The 23,441-nt window shown below is 40.2% G+C and overlaps 1 protein-coding gene across 3 annotated transcripts in view; it reads right to left on the reverse strand.

Moving 5' to 3' along the window:
- Window positions 1–23,441, reverse strand: part of LOC110852643 (POU domain, class 6, transcription factor 2) — a 45,242-nt gene that overhangs the window by 10,160 nt on the left and 11,641 nt on the right. For all 3 annotated transcript variants that reach the window (XM_035854038.1, XM_022100750.2, XM_035854039.1), the window contains exon 3: window positions 759–1,047. In XM_035854038.1, coding sequence (XP_035709931.1) covers window positions 759–1,047 — 289 coding nt within the window. The remainder of the gene's footprint in view (window positions 1–758; window positions 1,048–23,441) is intronic.

The raw sequence follows: 23,441 nt of genomic DNA on the forward strand, positions 1-23,441 counted from the left end.
GAACACACATTCCAGGTAAGACCAAATAAAGATAATCATGGATCACCGCACATCGCATTTATTATGCAAATATTCCTCAGTTTAAGTTGCCTTCATGGAACTTAATTTCGAATGCGTACAATCCGCTGAAAATTTGTCATATAGCGATTCGGAGATTTAGTCCAGCTCATGGCTGTTAAATTTTATGGATTTCCACCAAACATATTTTTCTTTACTTATTTCCTCCTGTTTACCTGACCTGATGATTATCATTGTACCGCATTACTCTCCTCATTGACCGCCCAGCAATTCCGTCGTGAGTGATACGACATTAATTTATTACTGTTGTTTTGAGTCCGCTCAATAAATTATAAAACATTCTTGGGCCAAATTGCTTTGGATAATCAAAAATAATGGGCTCCTGCGCAGGTTTACGCAGTTTATAAATATTCCGTATTCAAGGCTTAAGAGGACCACGGGCTTAATTTTACTCGTTTAAATATTAAAATTCAGTTAATATTTAGCATTAAATAAAACGATTTTTTGGACTCGTATCATCGCATTAATCATGAAACCCGTGTGCTATTATATATGATTCCACATGCGGGGAAGAAATAATTTTTTCCGGATTAAAATAGAATTACACGGATATTAAATCGTGCTATTGAACTTGTTTTATAAAGTCAGGGGTTGCTCGCGTGCACCAACAACACCAGCAACATTGCCACATTCAAAAGTGGGGTTGGCTGCCAAATATGCGTAAGAAAAGATGGACTCACGATCACAGTTGTCGAGGGGGGACGAAGGATGAGATCTCCGCTCCGCCTTGATAAAGTTTTCCGCTGCTTCGGCCGAGAGGTATGGTGGGTGCCTTTGAGGCTGGTGGTGGGACGTGTAGCCATGCCTGCTGCTCTGCTGGTGCAGGTGGGTGTGGTCTCGGTGGTGGTGGTCCCGGTGGTGGTGGTGGTGACCTCCTCCTCCGTGGGAGCGAGAATGCCCGTTCATTCCGGCGGGCATCGAGGGGGACGACGAGGAGGGGGAACTCTGTCCGCCACCAGAACTAGGTCTCTGCAATTAAAATTTACACATCCGTCAGTCACAAATCCAGTTATTCATCTCGTTATTCATTTATGTACCAATAAATTAAAAATTAAGTATGCAAAGTAAATTAGACTGGAGGAAGGGGCTACATATACGGCTCGTCGATGCGGAGAGAAAGCAGGGAAAATCTGCCCTCATTACCATCACAAGTACTAAAGTAACGTAGTTGTAATGATGAAATTGCAGCTTCTGGACATATACTACGTAGCTCATTGATGAAATAAAAATGTCTTGACAGAGTAGTTTTGGTGGAGGTGACGAAGGGTTTAGTGGTGAACACTTTAGTTTGGAACTTTCATGTCCAGACAGACTCATCTGAAGAGTGAGTACGTCCACCATCTCATTTGCCAAGAGAGAGAGAGAGAGAGACGAAGGGAGCTTAATTCATAATTCGGTTTCGGTTCTTTGTCTCGTATGTTAATTTCGCAATCAATTCCGTTCTCGACACCAGGACCAGGACCAGCACCACCATGCCTGGTTTCATTCCCTTCGAAATTACTAAATTACAATCGCTGATGTAATGAATAATGAAAGGATCGCGAGTAGAAAAGATGTGGAATTATAGTCGCACTGTGTCTCATTTTCGTATAAAACACGACATTTTATGGAGTGGTACAAGCATGCATTTAGCGCGTTTATCCAGTCTGTGGACGCTCCACGAGATCAAACCACTGTGATTGTGCAGTTATTAATATTAAAGAGGAGAGAGTTGAGGAAATTGAATTTTATTGATGCTCAATGTTGGGATGGTGGTGCTGATGAGATGTGAACGAGAGACCGGTCCAAAAAATCCGAGAAGAGGGAATGATGATGAAACCGAACAGTTGGTTGTCGGTTGAGTTGTACAGCAGTTGGTCTAATGTAATAATGTCCTGTTCCATGTAAATTTTGTAAATTATACAAATATTGAGCCCGAGAATGAAATGAATCACTGTTCAATCAAACTCTGATAAAACTTAAATAAAAGAAAAACCGACAGAGTCGTCACCATTCCTGCTTATTTATAGCGACGTCCAAGTTAAACGGTGCATGGTGAGGAAATAATGATACACTGAATTATTTCAGACGCCTATCAGCTGAATTACTTATAAAGTACAAAAAGAGAGGGGGCTACTTTTTCGTAACAATGCCATAATTTTATGTTGTCGATGAGTCATGATTACATAAACTTGTGCATAATTTCCTCAGAGTGAGAAATCTTTCTCGACTTTCTCGACTTGAAATTCGGAAGGGTGAATGGGACATTTTTTTGCATGCAATAAGTCATGTAAAATAATTTATCATGATTATTAGTAAAAATTAAAAATTCCTCTCGTGGAAAAATGGTGAGTGGAGATCGAATTGGGCACAATTACTCATTTTCCTGACTAAATTAAATCCAACTTTGAGAACGGACAGGCGGAGGAGTGCGTGAGGTCGAAGAAAAGATTGGATTCCTATTCTCCGACGGACAAATTATATGCAAATAGGAGAAAGGACATAGTTTAGTTGGTGAAATTGGAATTAAGTTTGGAGTAAGAAGCCTCATCATCATCATCATCTCCCTTCTTTTGAATGCTGCATGTCTTCTAATGCGAAATAATGTAATCAGACGAATCTTCCTCCTAAACTAACTAACTAGCTGGGAAGAAGAGGAAGAAGGCGAGAGGAGGATTCGGGAGAAAGCACTTTCCTTCTCGTGGATGGTGGTTGATAGGAGACTGAAAAGACGCATTAATATTTCAAGATGGGGCTCATTTGAATTCAAATTAGCATATAAATGAAGTGGCATCCATCCCCTAATCACACTCTGGCTCTCTCCACACGGTCGGAGCCCCTCAACAGCCCAGCCAGAGATGTGTGTACATGTAACGCCACAGACCTGCCACATCAAGGAGGACGCTTTTTAAGGGTCACATGCCAAATCTTCTAGTGGACGGACATGCAGTCGTAAATTTCGCCACTTTTAACTTCACCTGGTCAATCAAGCCCTGAATTGCACATAAGTAGTTGCCATGCTCGTTCAGTCACACATTCGCTCTCTGTCTCGCACATTTATTGGACGCAACTTTCCGACACACTACAAACCACAATGGAACATTTGCCACATGTGCCGATGATGTGCACTCCTCTTTACATCACAAATGGAAATTAATTATTTCGCTCGCTCACATATTGGATCGGAATAAATTATCAGTAAATAAAGAGACACAGAGACACACTTGACAAATCACATGTCCCAACTGTCCCCTTCATCTTTTTGTCATCTGCTTTATTTTCCCGTATTACTCGGAGAATGGTGAGCGTGGGGAGTGTGAATAAAAAGAGACGGCGAAGGGTGTAAAGCAAAAGTACTAATTTATGCAGAGAGTGAGAGAGCACCCTTATTGTGCTGGGTAGTAGTCCTCCTTCATTTACTAATCGCACCATCCATCCATCCACCGAAATAGAGTGAAACTGGACATGATTATGCATCGCTCACATCACAACCCGTACAACACACGCTTCCGAATAAACACAATTTTAAACTTATTTCATAAACACGACTGACAACTAAATGCATCTCTGACGACGACTTTTCTCCCCCTCAATCCACGCTCTCCTCGCTGCCCGATGCGAGCAATTTGCATTTCCATAATTCCACCCATATCTACTTCCATAGGGAGCAAATAACTCAAACAGCGTATTAAAAATCAATTTTAAAGTGACAAAAACTACACGGCATCCACTTCACCTTCTGTCACAATACTCTTGTAGATCTGATTACATTACATTTCACACCCAACGACGAACGACTATCTCTCTTCTCGAGACTTGTAAAATTATTGTGCAATTTGTCGCATCGAGCTCAATCAGCATCTTATTATGCACGAAACACAAGCAGCACAGTTGTAAATAATATTATTTCAAGGAGTAAATGAAACTCTGTGCGGGGCGTATTATTATCCGTGCGAGCTCTTAATAAAAATGTGTCCAAATCAAAGCGCATTCAATCATCGGACCGAATTTCATCCGAATTTCAGTCGGCCTAATCCTAAAGCTGCCTTGGGCAACACTTGCAACACAACGATCCAACAAATCCAAAGGGAGTTAAGTAAGAGGAGATCGAGGCAGGCGAAAGGAGGGAGTGGTGGATGAGGAACAACGGTAAGCTTGATTTTAATTCCAAATATCACAAAGCTTAAAAAATGCAAATGCACGAAGGCTCTCTTTATTATGCAAATATCGCGCATTTTTAATTTCAAAGACTTTCCATCATAATTAAATCAGTAATGCTCCTCTAGTCTAAAATAATACCAACCACGGCTGCCATTACCCCATCCATCCAGTCCTATTGCATCATCACACGCCAGTTTCATACCAAATTCTGTATGTGCTCCCGGATTCGAAAATTGTATGCAATGATTGCTTCACAGATACATTTAGTGACGATTGACAACTTATAATTCATTTTACAACTCGAGAGAGAGGAGAAAAAACTCTTCACAAAACCCGACCTTTTATTCGTGTTGTGCGTTCAAGGAGTTTTCTCCAGGAGTAAGAAGACGGAGCAATAGGAAATCATTTTTTTGTTCAGGATGCAAAAACCTTGCCACCAAAAAGGGATGTTTTAATTGAAGAGCCACCACGAAGGAGGCACGCAAAGACTAAAAGGACTTGATTTACTCGACGAACCTTTTCTTCTCCGACTGCTCCTTCGTCTTCTGCGGCTCATGCTTTACCACCAATTTATTCTCATCCGCAGAATACTTTGGTTAACTTTGCTCGTCCGGAAGATAAGATAAATTAGAATAAAAATTTAACTTTTCTTTCATATTTTAATCCGGCTAACAACCGGGGAGGACGGGACCAAAGGTGGATATTCATATTTTAATTCCAACTTAAAAATAATAAAGAAAGGAGCGAGAGAGGGCTGCACTTGAGTCGGGAAAGTGGAGAAAGAAAGAGAAAGAGCTCATTATTTTATGTATAAATTATTTTCAAGTAATTGTGGGACGGAATTTCTAATTCTTCACGAACGATCCAGCAAAAATTCTCGGGTGGCGGACGTGTTCTTGTTCTCATGCAAAAGTCAGCCAGCCCAAGTTCAGCCCATGAGACACACGATACTGTCCTTACTCCCATAAAATGCATAATCCGTGGTCGACGCGTGTGTGCAGCCTTCCTTAATAATGAGTGCAACTCCCACTAATCAACATCAATAATTATCCACCAGAGGCAATCATCATAATTTTGCGCGTACATACATACGTTCGTACGTCTTACCACCACTAATTTCCAACCTTGATGAGGCTGACGGTGGTGTACTTTACTTTATTACGAGCCCCTCTAATTTCGGTTCATCGTGTTTCACCCCAATTTAAAATTACTTGTCTTAAATTATCCTCTCGCCCTTTCGAAGGACACGTTGACCGTGGGTCTCGCCCGCGAAATACTTAGTCAAGCTCCCCCCACCAAGCAAATGAGATTTTAAATGTCACTAAATCGAAAAAAATGGACTACAAATCACGGAGAAGTATGTATGCACATATGCAGAACGAGTGAACACAGTGCTCGTACTTACATGGGTGCACATTCATTGTATGATTTAGTTGTGTTTGTATAACCTCGCTTGGAGTAAGTTGTACTTATTTCGTAGGGTATCGATACTCGACCGCATTAGTAATTAACCTTAATATGTAGGAACGGCTTTTTTATTTTAGTTTTGTAATGTTATCGTGGAGTCTGAGACCCAGACCAATGATTTCAACCCTTTTCCCACTTCCGAATGCGAGTCTAGCGTGATTCTCCAACTTTTACTGGAATGGTGCATGTCCAACTTTTTTAATATTATGCCCACCACCAACCAACCGACTCGCTCAGTCAAGTGGAGAAAGAAACACGAGAAAAATATGCATTAGATTAAGCATTCGACATAAAATGAAAGCATTACTCAACTCAGCGCTTATGTCAGAAATATCTCATAATGTCCACCACGCGTCACTCGCTCAAATAAATAAATACACTTCTTCTCCAGTATAAAATATGGGTTGGCTGCATTTTTACCTCCTCGTCAAGATAGCCGCCCATATCTATGCCAGGAATAAGGAACTGCTTTTCCACCTGGACGTGGTTGGTTGGTGGCAGCAGCGTTATGTATGGCGAGCCAGCCAACTCCTCATTCAGGCACTTTCTCCGATGAAAATAAATGATATGCACTTGCACTTGGACGTCTCACATCGCATTAATTTTACGTTATGATGATTGGGGTGGGAGCGTTTGTGGAGCGTTCTCATTACGTCAGGCATTTCTCTGGGACTGGGAAAAGGTTATGTGCTGTGTGGAGATGGCGACTATTTGGATTGCTGTTTGGGTGCGATAAGTCCGCGTAATGCAGATTTTTAGATCTCTGCAGGGCCGCCCCTTGTGTGTTGCTCATGTTCGGTGTGAACAGGGCTCATATAATTACCATGGGTTTGGTGCTGACTTATCGGCGAAAAAATCCGGGAAAAACGACTTTCTTTCCATTTCTGTCGTGCCTTTTTGCGTGGATGTTGTGGAGAGGCAAGATTGATATTATTATAATTGACCCTGTTTCCTCGCTCCTTTCCCGAAATTAAAATGAACGATTGATTCCGTCGTAGATTGTTTTTGGCATTTTTTGATACTCTGTTGCACTGCACTTCCTCCGCAGCTCTGAACCTGTTACCCGACCGCTCCGCTCGAGAGGTAGTTAGCACCCAAATTGCGGACTTGGGGTGTTATTACCGTCATTAACCAAGTAATAATGAAAAGAAACGGCCTTTTTCCACTTTTAAACAGAAGCAAGCCAATTTTACCTTATCTCCATCGCAAACCGTGTACTTTTATCCAGGAATTACTTCCATTTAGAGCTAATACCGTCATTTCGTAGCCATCCGATTCTTGGATTTACCTTAAAAATAGATCAAGCTTTCCAAATATTGGACCTTGTCTCATATATATTCCAATATTTACTACTGGAAATAATGATATTTACTTATGGTCAGTACACGTCGTAAGTATCGAATTGAAATATTACTCACAAATAATTTTATTTTACACGTCATGACCTTAGTCATCTAAATTCTACGTATGACAAAGTTTGTGTACTGACGACTCGAAAAGTAATTGTGTGATCGTACCCTTAATTTTATTCTGTTCCCAATAAATTACCTCATTTGGCCCATGCACATAATTAGTTCACAAAGTTTGGAATCCAAACTAGTGTGATCACTAATTGCATCCTGGCTCCATAGTGTACGACGAATGAGAAAATTAAAAAAGATACCAGTTCTTCCTACAATTTGAATACTAATTTGTCAATTTGAGCATTTCCATCATCTGCTCACAATTCAATAACGTTAAATGAAATGTCCGCATCACTGACGATGAGTCCACAGCGGTACTTATACGTAGATATTCTCTCTAGAGTTTCAAGTGTCTCAGAACTACGGGAATAATCAACATGTGAATAATTAGCACACATGTGTAGCACTCACATTTGTACTGGAAGTCGTAGTTTCTCGATAAAGTTGCAAACGGAAAGTTGAGCGAATGGGAAGAAAACGGTGACGAGGTTTAAACTCGTATGACGTATTTAGGAGGTAGATGTGAGAGGAGGCGAAGAAATCAGGCTTGACTGGGGATTGAAAAGTGCAATTTAATGAGCGTAATTTATGTGGTGTGTCCAACTCCAATCCATAATCCAAAGCCATTCGTTTTCCACCACTTCCGTCGTCTCAGCTCCAGCCAGTTGGAGGAGCTCATACCAGAGAATCGGCTAGGCTGGGACATTTCTCTGGCTAATAATGTAATAATGCTTTCACATATTTCATACGATATTCTACAAAATGAGACAAACTTCATTCCAAACGAAAACAACCTCTAAAATAAAAGTAGTTCTGAATGGCACGCAGAACAGAACAGAACCACAGAAGTTTGGCCAAATGTCGATTATGTAACATTCTTCTAGCAAATAATACGCTGGAATTGGCTCTGATATTTGCAGGTTAGACTTTTCGTTGGTTGCAATCCCCAATCGTGTGTGGGATCCGTATTTATGACATAATATCAATGTTGCTCTCCCTTTCTCTCTCCTGATATATTCATGCATCCATGTTTTGGTACGATGTTCGTACTACGAACGTGTTTACAAGACGGAAAAATCAAATATCATTTTGGGTTGGCTTACGTAATACGTGTTGGTTTCAGAGTGTGGTTGGGGATCGATGTAGAATGTGATGATGATCAGCTAATCACACACTCAGTCGAATTATGTTCTGTCGAGATCACACATAATTTCATAATTTACGGTTTTCTCCTCTCCTGCTAATTATTCAATATTCTCCTCCACTGGTTATGATCAGCCCACTCCACCTCCGATCCCAGGCTTAACTTTTTCTCTCCATTTATCACGGACTCAACCTCTCCGTCTAACCTTCTGACATTCTCAGCAACCATAAACCTGGTCAGACGTGGTCGGGGCTAACATTTCCACAAATTTCGAAAATTGTTTCATCTTGCAATAAGACCAAGAGTTGAAAACGAGCATTATTATGGGCAATTGTAGATTTTTGCTGTATGAATATCTGGGTGGATGCACACTTTCGAGCAGTTAAGAATTCCCTGAACATGTACATTATCAACTTCAACTAACGAGTAAATAATGCAGTCTTGTTTCTGTCACATGAGATTTTCTACTAATTAAAAAGCGTGAAATTCAGGATGAAAGTCTCCGAGGACTTTTTTTAACCGCACAAAATTCCATTTTCATCTTGTCAGAGTTCCCTAAGCATTTATTCACAAGGATCCGAATTTTAAGATGCACATGCACTCCTACGCATACGTGTGTATACATTCGTACCTATACTAAATATTAGTAAATATACGGATTTCCTCTGGTTGAAACTCTGGAACTACTGGAGCTGTTTCTAAAACTTGATTCATAAGATCATCTTTACTCCATGAAACAAATTCTCGTGGATCAAAGTTTACATAATAACTTGGCATTAATGTTCTAAAACTATCAGTCACTCACGTGTCCCTGTTTAACGCATGATTTGTGTTCCGTTGCTACCTTAGAAAATAAAATGCAGCACAAATGAGACTTTATTTTGGCTGCAGCACTGACGAAGATGTTCACGGAAGGCTGTTTATACAAGATTGTGAGTGACAGAGGAGGAAACGCTGTCGGGAAAACAAGACATCCATGAAATTCATCCACGAAACCTTTAATTGAGTTGCTTCAAGCCTGTTCTTGGAGTAAAGAAATCCCTCATTTCTTGCCAAATTAATTGGTCATGGGGCATCGTAACCCCGGAAGAGAGGAGTCGGCTTGTAAAAGGCAAGCGCTATCAATCGAATTATTAAAATCTAAATTGCTTCACTCCGATTCGATTTTCAAGGAGGAAACCAAGATTGAGCGAGAGAGAGTTGAGTGATATTCAATTAGAACTGGCTGAAAGGAACGAGGACCCAAACACAAAGCAAATATGCATGTACAACAAAAAGAGAACAAGTCAAAGTCCAACAAGGGCAACAAAGTCTGATCGGAAGATCCGGTGAGATAGATTTTAGATTCAGAGAGTCGAGATCTGAGATGGAAATGCGGATTTCATTTGCATTTGCTCACCCGAGTCCAGAAGCCCAAGCGGCGAAAGATGTGGTGGTGAGTTTCGTTGGTAAATAACTAATTTGTATCTTAAGGACAAAATTCAAAACACTTTGATGGAATTAAGGTAGCAGACCGGAGCTGGAAGTGGCAAGTCCACAAATAAATAATATTTGAACAACCCATTCTTATTTGCTTCTTCTCTCCGGTATGCAAATTACATCTCCAAAACTCTGGACTCTGCTCAAGCAGCCTTCTTCTTGTTTTCATAATATCCAGCAAATAGCACTCGAGATGAAAATAAATATGCTCGAGTTGTGTGTGTGTACCGTGCAAATAGTCGTTCCGTAATCTATGAAACTCAACTTTTCAATAAAATCACACCTCATTCGTTTAATTCTTCGCCTCATAAATATCAAAGCCTTCTTTCCGGTTGATGCAAAAGATGAAGAAATATGTCGGCGAGGTAAAAGGTTAAATGGACAAGTGCTTTCCCTGACGGTGGTTGTTTGGCTGGTTGTTTATCCAAGGAGGGAAGTGGATGCGGCGGATAAATGATATGCCTCCTGGAGATGAGATGAGATTTAGATTTCTCAAACTCTGAGGAGAGTTGCTCGAGACATAAAACATTTTAGCAGCCACCACAACCACCCAGCAGCATCCACCACCACCAGCCACCAGCCACCAGCAGCTCAAGCAAGTGTGAGAACATCTCTCAAAGAGGGAATTTCACGTCTCCCCAACTTTTCCTCAACAAGAAGACAAGTCTCAACTTAAAGTTAAGATCTCACCCGAGAAAACCCTGTTGGCCAGACTGACTCCCAGCCTCGGGGTCACGCACCAACTCCTCCGACTCATCCCGCACCATTGGAAACACTGTTTTGGAAGAGGTCGTGGTGGTCATGTTGGTGCTGGTGGCGGGGACGACGCGCCGAGTTGTGGCTCCGCGGAGGAAGGGTCAAGTGGAGGAGTTTGAGAAGAGGAGAAAGTGGAGAAAGTTGGAAGAGCGAGTCGTCGGGTTGGATATAAATTAGCATTGCTTTGCATCATGTAATCTTATTAATTTACATATTAATCAACGAATTCTGATTACAGCCCGTAGGTAATTTGCATTAATCTAATCCAATAATTGGGCACTCCTCGTTAGAAATTAAAATTAAGGGCTTAATTTATTTACGCCCCTTCTCCGCTTTCCCCGCTCGTGAATTCGGATCCACTCTTCTAATACTTTGATAAATTAAAATTACTGTCCTCTTTATTTATGGGGCACGGCAGAGATGGGCACAATCCACTCAAGGACCAGCCAGGATCCCGAGGAGCACGAGAGTCTGAGTACCTCTCCTTGTTTATCCTACTAAATATGGGCACAGATTTCTGCTTTTCATCCGCAAGACAATATTATTTGATGATAAATGCATCGGATGTGCTAAATCACCCCCACCACCGCTACGCCGAGTAATTGTATCGCAGCGATCTTCTTCTTCTTCGTTGCCATTTAAAACCTTCTCATCTATGCCAAAACTGCTTTTCTTCTCAAACCATGAGCCACGCTATAGGAATTGGCTCCAAAAGTGTGAAAACCTATTTTAGACAGATCGATGGACAAATTCATTGCTGATAGTTTTTATCCACACTGCATTGACAGTCGTACATGCTGCATAGCTTAGTGTGCATAATGAAGACCTAAGTACTCGTAGAATGCAAAGCGTTTCTTGCAAATTGTGCAATTACAAACCCACCAACACGCATAAAACACTGACACCTTACTTAAACCATTATGCACATGTAAGAAGGAAGAACAACGGGGTTGCTCAATCGTAATGTTTCGACACGATTTTTTAAACTTGTGGTGTGCGTACTTTCATTTTAAATTACCAATGCCAGCCTAGTCAGACATGATTGTGTAGCTGCACGAGTTTGCCTTTCTCCCCTGCAATTTGTCCAATGATTTCATTGCGTTATTCCATTATTAATGATTCAATGTTTCTTGAGGAAATTTTAAAAGCCCGCATCGCATCCACTGGGAAGTATCGTAGGGCATATTTGTAGTAGTGCACACATAGTTGCATGCGTACGTAGACGTGATGTATATAATTAGCATGTCACTTTATTTTTGCATGCTTTGGCCCCATATACGTTTCGCTGCATATACTGATTAGCTACATTACACTGCGATAACAATTACGCTAAAATTACCGACCGAGGCAATTATAAATGTAAATGGGAATGCAAAGAATTATTTTCTTTTATGACCAGACCTACACTTTGTTCATTATAATTTTATCTTTATCCGCTACTTATGAATGCCATGCACTGCCTGCGTGGCGTGTTTACCATTGTTTTAGAGCCCCACACGCTACGCGACCCATGTACGCGACACATTCGTTTTCCGTTTCATTTGTGCAATCATGAGTCAATCCAGCAGTGCACCAACCAAACAACGCTGGATCTCCTTTATTTCAATCAAGTCGCTCTGCCCCCGTTTCATGCAGTAAATAAATCTCCTCGCTCTAAAAAAAAGAGAAACAAAAGACAATGTCAGCTCGAGTAACGAATTTCTGTTCAATCGCAACATTTTTCTGCTTTTTTTCCTCTTTGCATTTTAAAATAGTGGGCTGGAAAATTAAATTGATGTCAAATGAGATAAGATTATTTTTATTCGATCGATTTTTCAACAATCCACGTTCAGCTGTATCACTTATCCAAATATTATGGTAGGGGATAAGATTATACGGAAAAGATATTCATTCCGGTTCTGTTACAACTATCCAAATTGAAATCTGAGCTATATTGGTAATTCGTAGCTATAAATGATAAACGCATTTATCTCCAATGAACTGCTGGGTCTATTCAATACGAGTATCGTGCCTATAAATATAGCTGTAGTCAGTGCACCACTCGTTCTATATGTTTAATATTAAATTGTTGAGCAGAATTGACTATTTAGTGCACCATTAAAAAGAACATAAAGCCCTTCCGTGTCCAAACAGTTTTTCTTTCACTTTTTCTATTTTTTCCTATTACGTCCACTAGGTGGATGTATATATGAAAGGTATAGTATGTTAGCACGCCAGCCAATGTTAAATAAAAACGATCGTGTGGCGAAACCATACAAGATACGAGGTTGGTGTAAAAAACTTTATGACCGTCTTCCAAAAAGAGGGATAGGACACGCATACCGTTTTTCGAAATTTTGAAAACTTTTTGAAATATCGACGCCGACACGTCGGACGCAAAATAATCACTAAATATTTTTTCAAATGATTTGGGCGCATGATAGAGAAAAACGGGCGACAGGTTTATATCTATAGGTGCAATAGCTACAACTTTTGGTTGAAACTTTTTTTCGAGCAATGCCTCCCTGAGGCGCGAAAATTCAAAATGTCGATTTTCGGGTCATTTCATTCTGCATCAAAGAAGCATATAAAACTTTTGACTTTTCTTCCATATTTTCAACGGAATCATATTCCTGAGAGGTGTGCGGACGGCCCTCCTCATGACCTTCTTTTCGAAATTCGGCTTCCCTGCGGCGCCACGTTCGAATCTTTGAAAACTTTCGCAATTTCAGTTGCCAAATTCAAATCAAAGCTGCAGCCAAGCCGTGATATTTTAGCAACTAAAACAAAGTGGGACCTTTTTAAGGACGGTCTAACTTAGATTTCTCCCATTTACAACTTTTTCGAAATCGACCAGGTTTTTGATCTATGGCGGGAAGTGTCAAATTCGAGTATTAGTGTGCATAATCATGTAATGTAACTTATTTAGTGTTAAAAAATAGTGTTTTTCCGCGGTTTTACCGCATAACTTGTTACACGTTATTGTGACTGGGAGAGGGTGGCCACTGCCATGAAATATTCCGATTACCTCATTCCCTAATAAGCATTTGTCCAAGTAGATGCAGGCTATTTTTTGCTTCTAAACCCTAATTACAGGGACCTGCACCACCACCACCACCACCACGACTACAAATAATGACAGGAAAAAATTTGCAACACATGAACATGAAATTTGTGGATATGTTATTGTGGATTAACATTTTTTGGATTATGGACAACCCGATTGTGGTCGTGGGGTGCCGTGCTCCTTGGCATAAGAGACGCTGAAGGAATCGCCATATTGGATGCTTGGCCTGAGCAAGAGGCTTATCTTATATGATAATGACACCCTGATACAATTGACAATGGCGTATCCCTCCATTTCATGTTATACATAAACACACAATAAACAACGGCACGAATCTCCACTTTTTTCCGACAAGTGTAAAAAATGGGAGAGTGGGAGATGAGACAAAAGTTTAAAAATAAAGGGAACGGGACGAGCTAGTAAGTAAGTATATGCATTATTATGCGAAATGGGATTGAGACGGTGTGTAGCAGTTTGGAGGTAATTATATCGCATGCTTAACACACAATGGATTTAATGTTGGAATTCGTCCAGCCTATAATTAGCAAAGAGTATTTAAGTTCGTACCCATTATCATAAATGTAAATGTTCCTCGCTAATTTGGGTTCCTACCAATAACTTGATACATGTCCTCCTCCAAGCTAAACCAACAAACGGACGCAATAATATCACCAAATTTCACCCCATGACGAACTGCTCGAGGAGCAGCAAGTACTTTAATCGTTTTTGAGTAGCGAATTATATTTTATTTGTACTACAATGAGAATCCTTTGTTCCGAATGGTTCAATGGCGATAAAATGCTCCCAGTGCTCGGCTGAAACAATGCAAGTCTTTATCGTCTTCATAATAATAAGCACTCTTGGAAATGCTAGATTATGGCACAATGTCAATTTGAGTTCATCAGAAAATATCCACGAGTTCATAAAAAATACAGAGTCGTCGAAGATGTAGATGAGGAGATTCGTGCAATTAAAATGCAGCCACTCACTATTTATATAATTTCAGAGTCAAAATTCAATCCCAATTAAAATTATAAGCAAATTAAATTAATTATAACTTCCCATGAGAGGCGAGCAACAACGTGTTTTCGTGAGCAGAGCAGAAGGTAGAAAGTGGAGCTGATCTATAACTTGTAATTAATTGTCGATGTGAACCACACTGCATTTTACATGCTGTAGGAAAGAGGTGCTCTGGTTTGAGATCAAATATAATTCATTACTCTCTGACCGACCGAGTTATGGTTGGAGGTGGGTGAGCATTATAAGGAAGGAAAGGGGGGATTCCGCCGTGGTATAAAAGTTATTAGTTGGATGGGCAGAGAGCGAGCAAGGTGTGTCCAGCGATAAATTTTGATCCACATCCAAAATACCGAACAAGTTTTGCGATAAATAAAATAGGGATGAGTAATTTTATTACTTGGAGCAATGCAAATTGCCCCTTCTTCTCATGACTAATGAATCCACCTCCTTCAATCACCTCCTTCAATATCGCCCATTATTGAATTAAGTTGCTCAACTTTAATTAAAATTGTTTTTAAAATCTCGGTGCAGCCTTTCCTTTAATTCTCAATTAATCCCAACCAATTCTTAATTAACTGTTGTGCCAAATTTCGCCCGACGTAATAAAGTATCCTAAATGAGTAATGGGCAATTTTGGGAATTGAGTGCAAATAAATTGTGCGGAGGACGGTGTGGAGGGAGGCAGCCGTTGGAGGCGATGAGACAAAGAAGTGATGCTTCACGACTGTCAAGGGACCTGATGAACATAAACATAATGTGCTCCGCAGTCCCATTAAAATTAAAATTGCAGAGTCAGCAGCCAGTCGTTTGCTCATATGGAGAACTCCGCCATGCGACCACGACTTGGTTGGTGGCAGTAAAATGACTCGATTCCATAATTTGGGTGAAATTGGGAATCACTCCCAGAGTTGATCGTAATAATTTGCAATTACTCATTCACTAAAGAAGAGCGTAAAATTAGGAGCTCTTCATTCCGTCGAGATGGATATGCACGTGTAGAAACGAATATACAGCTATTTACGACCTGCTCCTGTACGTTCGTATCCACATTATGTAGTTCAACTTGAAACTGTCCTCCTACAGATGGGCCAACTTTTATATATAGTCGTACATGTGCATCGTTAGTTGGTTGGTTAGCTGTGCAGTTAGTCATCATCCCCTTCTCATCATTGTCATAGTCATTATTCATTACCCTCCGGATTCTGAATTATACGATGCGATCATTCATAATAATATTACGAATAATGTAGTCCAGCCGAGTCTCATGTTTTCCTTGCCAAAGTAGTAAAACCAGAGTCTGCTAGACGAGAATATAGATGTGCTTACACCGAATGTGTGTGTATTGCAGTTTAGTGCACTTTGCTCACTCACTACTCCAGGTAATTTTGCACTTGATAGTTTATGCCCAGTTTAATATCTGGGAGTAATAATGACGAAGATAATAATGGTGCATTATTCTGGAGTAGGCAATAAAACATGGTCAGCAAGAGAGAAGAGTCAATAAAATAGATTATGTCAACATCCAGCTCCACTATTTATAGCCGATTTCCCCAGCTCCAATTTAATAATGATTTATTTTATGAGCACAAATTATATACCTTGCACACGAAAAAGTGAAACATGTTCAAGTCCCCCTGCCAGTCAGTCAGGGTGCGTATGTGCCTAAACCACCAGCAGCGACTACTACGACCAAGTTTCAGGAATTTGAGACATTCTGAGATGTTGTCAGGTCCCAACTCGGACATTTTTCTCATAAAATCTGACCCGAGTCGTCCGAACCAATATTTTCCTAGTCGTATTTTATGAAAATTATTAACTTTTACTTTGTTCGATAATTAACAAGAGTCCACAAGGTTTGATTAAACGTGTGAAAATGAGTTGCGGTTGTATTGTTTGTGGTCAGCCTCTCTGCTTCTGGGGCTGATGATGTAAATGAAGATAAACATGGCCATTTTCCCCATCATCGTCATCGTCATTATCGTCATCATCATCATTGCTCAACCTTTGGATTTTGATTGGAAGAACAAAATTTATCCCGCTCCTGTCCATCCATTAGCTTTCATGAAATTAGCAAACGTTGCTTCATTACTTTGCTGGCTGGACATGAAAAGTGTTCTCAATCAATTTATTCTAATTTTAGTGCAAATATAGGAATGGAATTAGTGCTCGGCCAACTTCCCGTCTAATTAGTTTATCAATCACTCCTCGTGGCTCATGTTTATTTACTCATTTCATAATTCATCTCTTCAATCGTGATGGTCAATTAAAACTCGCGAGTCCATACTGCTCCACCGGCTGTGTGATCATATGATTAACACAAACAGGAAGATAAATCATCATCCTGAAAGCCGTCGAGCCTGCCTGCCTGCCTGCCTCCCCTCAAAAGAGCTGAGGAGCAGAGAGAGATCACACAGATGGAGAAAAGCCATGGGCATTCGGGAGAAAGTTGAAACACGGCTCTCCCGTTAATTATGTGCAAATTATAAATTCGCCGCAGTCCCAAATTACTTACTCAGAGGGAGAGATTCCAACCCACGAGTTGGGATGTTGAGTGATTTGTTAGCTTCAATCCAAATCAAAGCCGCATCTCTCTCACCCACAGCCTCAGCACAACCCAATAAGTGAAACAATTCACAACTGCGGCCAACAAAATGCATTCACAACACGACCAGCAAGAGTCATCCACCAACTATTCTGGCAGATGGATGAATAAACACCATTCCGAAGCGGTCAGTCGTCTTGATTGCATTTCTTCCTGGTGAATGTCTCTGTCCACGAAATGCAAAAGTACGCACCCACGGCGACCCTCATTGCGACACGTCATCTGGACGAGCTTCTCGGCAGTCGTTGTGAGAAACCCAGGCCAAGGGAGAAAGCATGTCATTATAATAATGAGAATTATTACCATTCTCGTCCAACTGCACAATCTTCTCTCGAATGGAATTGGAATGTGGCTCGTTCCCACCGACTTTCCACCCAGCAGAACCGGATCTTACAACCAACATTGCGATCAGCATGTACACGAAGCAATGTCGTCGTGCAAGGAAAAGCACACTCTGCGTGACTGCATATTAGGCACGGTTAGGAGACGAAGAAAGAAGAGGTGGGCATACATATATTAAGTACAAAACGTGATCATAATCCGGCATAATCAGATCGTCCCTGTCGTCGTGTGTGTTGGGTAAGAAGGGGTTCGAAAAGCAACAAGTGCGCGGTTTAGGGAGTGAAGAGGATGAAACCCCGAAACCGCTCGAAGGGATTTTCACTTCTTCTTCTCCCTCTGATGACGGAGAAGATGATCTCCGACGATCCACCAAATGCTTCATGAGACCCACAGCCTCATCCCAAGTGAAATAATAATTAGACGTCTCCTAACCTAACCACTCCAGCCATGCATCCCTGACTGGCAAGATTGACTACCAAGTAATATTACCACCAAATCCAATAAATAGTGTAATTGAAATAATGAGAATCCTCCATTCAGCCAATGACCTTAAAATAAAAATCCTCGTTCTTAATACTGATGCACTTGTTGTTATTTCCTAATTTGAGCATATATATGTATGCATACTTGATGATATAAATAATAAAGCCAGTTATGAGCTCCTGCTTTCTCCACAAATGAGGATAATATGCCTAATAATGCATACACTTGAGGTGGATTATATTACACGAAGGCTGGTGAGTGACTCGACGTACTTTGGGATGTGGAACAAGAGGAGGAGGACATTTAATGGCTGGGTAAATAGGGATCAAGAGTAATAATGTGGACTAAGTAGACGCAATTATGATAATAACACCCTGGATGGATGGATGGTGGAACAAGGGCTGATTACGGATCTCATGATGACGCTCTCTCTCTCTCTCCAGGTCTCTCCATTTATCAACCAATTTTTGCTGTTTGCCCTCCATTCAGCCCTCCCTCCGCACGTTCAGCTCGTATGTAGATCCAAGTAGCAGCAGTGTATATAATCACACATAATGTTCCTCGTATAACTTAACCCGTGAGCTATCTTTCCCCGTGTAATACCCACTTGTTTCTTTTTATTATGTATTTTGTTCCACTCGACGGAGAAAATCGCCAATCCAGGACATTAACTGAATTCATGGAATTACTCTCAGCCAATACCACCACCGTCACCGTCAAGTATTTACCCTCATCAACTCTCATGTTATTACCGTTCGATGTGATTACTTCACTTAGACCAAATAAGCTCCATTATTTTATCGTAATGCTCATTGACTCGCTCGCTCTCTTCACATGCCATCAAATCTTTTTATTCATCAACAACATGCAGTCAGCCCGAGTAATAAGCCACATTTTAAGCAATTCCAATTCCATCCTCATGATCCAATTATTACAACAAAACACTATTTGAGCTCACAAAATTGTCATTTAAAATATAAACATTACTCATCGCAGACTATGTTATGAACTGATTTACTCGATAGTTGACATAAATACGTAAAATTTAACAATTTAATTCTGGCTGATTAGTGGCTCAATGTTTCATAACCAAACCATAATGCTTGACTATCATCATCATTTAATACGATTTTTGCAAAATTTTATCATTTTGATTACAGGAAGCCAGTATTTTTCTAGAAATATATGCAAGTAAACAATCAAAAATAGCTGACTAAATTTAATTTAATGATGGAAAAATTACGGGTTATTACATGCATGGAACGTACAGCTACCTCCTTCATTTCTCATTCTCATTTGAATACAAAATGTCAAATGTGTGGCTTCTATAATGCAAATGGGAATTACGGGTTATGAATTATGCACGGGATCGTAGTAGCCGATCAGCAGCAATAATACGACCATGATAATAATATATGTACAAATAGAAACGGTTGACATTGGCCAAACCTCCGGCCAGACTCATTATTTAATACGTATTTATTTTACAAGTATGCACGTATTTACTACGCGATTTCCACCCCAGGAGTCCAGCCTTCCTGTTTTCGCCTCAGCTCCGGGTCAACAACGATTATCTCAGGTTTCAAGTAAATGAGCATAAATTACAGCTCATTGCGAAATGATCAAATTCGAGTGAAATTGGAACCCGGCTGAATGAGAATAAATATATCCACTGGGATCGAAGGGTATTATTAAAACCATCAAAAAATAATGAGGGGTGAGTAAATATGCATTATGATGACCATTACTTGTGATCGAGATGGAGTCCTGACCAGCCCAACCGTTTCAACCCCAACGTCGTCGCCCTCACCGCCGCCGTTGTCGTCAAAACACATTTTACGCCAATCGCTTGTTATTAGCGTAGGGCACGATGAAAATCGCTTCTGACTTATTGCTACTTTCATTATTATTGGACTAAAAAATAGAAGAGTGACCCTGCAGAAATAGAACGCAGAAGGGCTATAAACAAACCACGTAAACGGATCAATTACTTTATGGTTAATATCCGCATGTTCTTTGAGCACCTGATTATAATAATTATCCCACTAATTATGAGAAGGTGAAGTGAGGGTGGAAAGGCGTGTCGGGCCCGACCCCAGCAGTACACACATAGTAAGGCGCACACATGTACAGATTTTCTAGATTAGAACAAGGCATACATTACAGCACCACGGAAAAAATGTTTTTCACATTGGATCCTTATCAGTGGGCAATTAATGGGATTTCAATACGAGAAGAGGCAGCCAAGACTTTTATCTTCCACGTAAGGTTCACACAATGTGTGCATTGTTGGATATGTATGCACATATGTAGGTAATTAATTGGTAAATGCATCCATATTTTCCATCCTACTTTTCCCTTCGTTCAACCAGCAGCAGTAGAGGAGCAACAATGAGGAGGAGGTTCTCTGTGCGTAATAAAACTTATATAAATTATTATTATTTGTATTGCTAATGATAGCTCGCGAGGCAGAGGATGAAATGTAAATTAATTTTAATTGTGCTTTAAATTCCTAATTATTTTACCCAGCCATCCTTATTTACGATTCATGGTCAGATTATAATCATAAGCATATCCGTTGAGGAAAGCTTGGCCCGGTCGTAACGAGTTCTTTAAGGTAGTCGGTTTTTTAGTGTGATGGGTGCCTATGCGGATGTTGGAATTTATCAGATTCTAAACGAGGATCATTTTATCAGAGATTTTTCAATTATTTCTGGTACAATTGAGAAAACCAAGAAGCAGTATAATTATTATTGCTATCCGATTACTACGAGTGCTGTTACACATCTACAGCTCTATTGTGCTACGCATGGTACGGCACATGTTCTACAGTGACAGAGAAAATGCACTGCAACACATAAATAATAACAATAATTCTCATGCTCATAATGGTCTCATAAGAATCCATATTTTATATTTTTAATGAGCTGAGATGCACAATATTATTCCAAAAATTACCCAGTACGATCCTGAGGTTGAGGTCCCTCCTTCAGAGACGTGTAACAAACAACAAGTCTGTTATTAACTTTGATTTAAAAACCAACTTGCCTAAATTCCTTGAATATGTGCGATGATCATGTTGGTTCATAGTTCATTGAGCTGATATTCACCATCAAATATTGTGTAAAGACCATCATCACGATCAGACTCATCAAATCTGAGAGGACGACTTTCTCTGACTTTTGTGAACTCGGGGATTGACAATTGGTCATAATTTATACCTCATAATCCAGAATAACTTTTGTACAGAAAGTACAACCTCGTTCGTGGTGGGACTCGGTCTGTGTACGTGGCATAATTTACGAGCCATTATATTATTACAAACTCTGCTAGACATAAGAATTTTGGAGTCATCATGACTTCAACCATTCGGCATTAGGACCATGAATCTGGGGAGGCTCGCAGACCGCGAATTGGTTTGGTTGGTGATAGAGGCAATAAAATAAATGGAAATCAAATCACGGTTCCACATCCACACTCATCATTACGATCAGCATTGCAGGTCTGGATGATAATGCGAGGTCTGGATGAGTGGGTAATCAAAGTCATCATCATAATACATTGTAATATCATATTCAGGTCGTAAACAAAATTTACGAATCCCTCGCCCATACCAAGAACGGAGCCGTCCTAAGAAGATTTTCTTGTGTGAGCAAGCCCAACATTTCCCAAGTCGAGCACATTATTCCCAAGTTGACACTCGAACCACTTCGCCAACGTCAATAATATTCCCTTTCCTTCTTCAATTCTGGTCGCAAGACTTGTGCGTGAATTTCGCTCTTCTTGCACTCATTGTCTCCAAAACGTTGCGATGGCTAGAAAAATGACTCTTTTGTTTGACGAGTGATGGATTAACCGAGCTTAATAAATCAGACATTAAAACCGAACTGCAAAAGGACCGTGAATTTATGCGGCTTTCGTTTTATTGCATAATGATCAAATCCTAAATGATTGTGCAGATGGACTTTCCTTGTCCCCATATTGAGGAATGTGCATCTCGAGAGAATAATAAAAAGTCGACTATTGTGTTATTAAAATTATAAGAATAAATAATCTCCTTACTCACACGTTTAAGTACGAGAGAGAGAGTGAGTGAGGGAGAGAGATGTGCGGGTGAGTGACGCACAAGATCATTATAAAATATATTTACAACACTCGTCTCTCATTGAGATGCAGATCATACTCGCTGGACGGCGTAGTATTATAACTTGTTGCAATGGTAAATATTATGTATGTACGTACAACCTCTATTCTCCCATGATAATGGTAAGTAAGACTGGCCAGTGTCTGCTTGAGCTCTGATTCCACAAACAAAGTCTGCATGTAAGATTTAATCGGAGAGCTAAATAATTTTTAATTTCCCCATAAAAAAACTGAGAAATTTTAATGCACCTGAGAGTTCACATTAAAAATTAATGTATGCAAAGATGAGGCTGGGTGATAGGAGCGTCAGTAATACAATTTTTATGGCCAATCAAGACAATCAACCATGTTGAGTTGGTGGAGTTTAATGAAACAAGAACCCAAACCAAACAGTGTGGCAGGCCTATGAGTGAAAAGGGATCGAACTTATCTCATTCAGAGAGTGGATGGACATAAAATCTGTGAGTTGGGCATATAATGTGCATTTAATGCACAATAAAAATAAAGCAGTAATAAAATGGGAGAGGAAACTTTTTTCCTCCCGGTGCGCGCACTCATTAACTTCACCTCTCCGTACGTTTAGTCAAGTAAAAATTTAATGAAGGGATCATCATTTTATCATTACGATTACCGAACCTCGAACCAGACCTCAAACGAGTTGGGAATAATATTATTATGCAGATAAACTCCTCAAGAAGCAAGGTGCTCCTGCTTCGGCCTGCTTTTTACCCTCCTCGCCTCGGTCGGTTATTAAATTGTTGTTGGCATAATAATGTTGCTGCATGAGGAATGAAATGTCGAGAATCGGGGTGCTCCATCAATAATTAGACAGATTATTAATGACCCTCCTCCATTCTTTTCAGAGGCCTCTCTCCGAATCAATAAGAGTCGAAACTGGATATTTCGCACAGGAATTTTCGCATGAATTTGCATAACAAAATTACACCTTTGCTCGATATTAGCCAAACAGATGAGACGGAGATGATACAGTTTTGAGGAGATGATTTTTAATTGCTTCGACGAAGGTGAGTGAGTGACCCCGTTGGAATAATTGCACTTGATAAAATAAAATGTATGGATTAAGCGTCATACATAAAATATTATAATTACAACTATTTCTCGTCTTGGTTTTCTTCCTGCGAGAGTCGCAACGTGCTGAAGCCTTCTTTTAGGCGTATCTGTGCATATGCAAGTCCGAACGTGGGCTGCGGACATGGAGCCAGTTTTGCTTTTTAATTTTACTGTGATCCTAGATTACACAACACGAGATGATTTTTT

Source organism: Folsomia candida, unplaced genomic scaffold, assembly GCF_002217175.1.
Source record: "Folsomia candida strain VU population unplaced genomic scaffold, ASM221717v1 Fcan01_Sc007, whole genome shotgun sequence".
Classification (NCBI taxonomy): domain Eukaryota; kingdom Metazoa; phylum Arthropoda; class Collembola; order Entomobryomorpha; family Isotomidae; genus Folsomia; species Folsomia candida.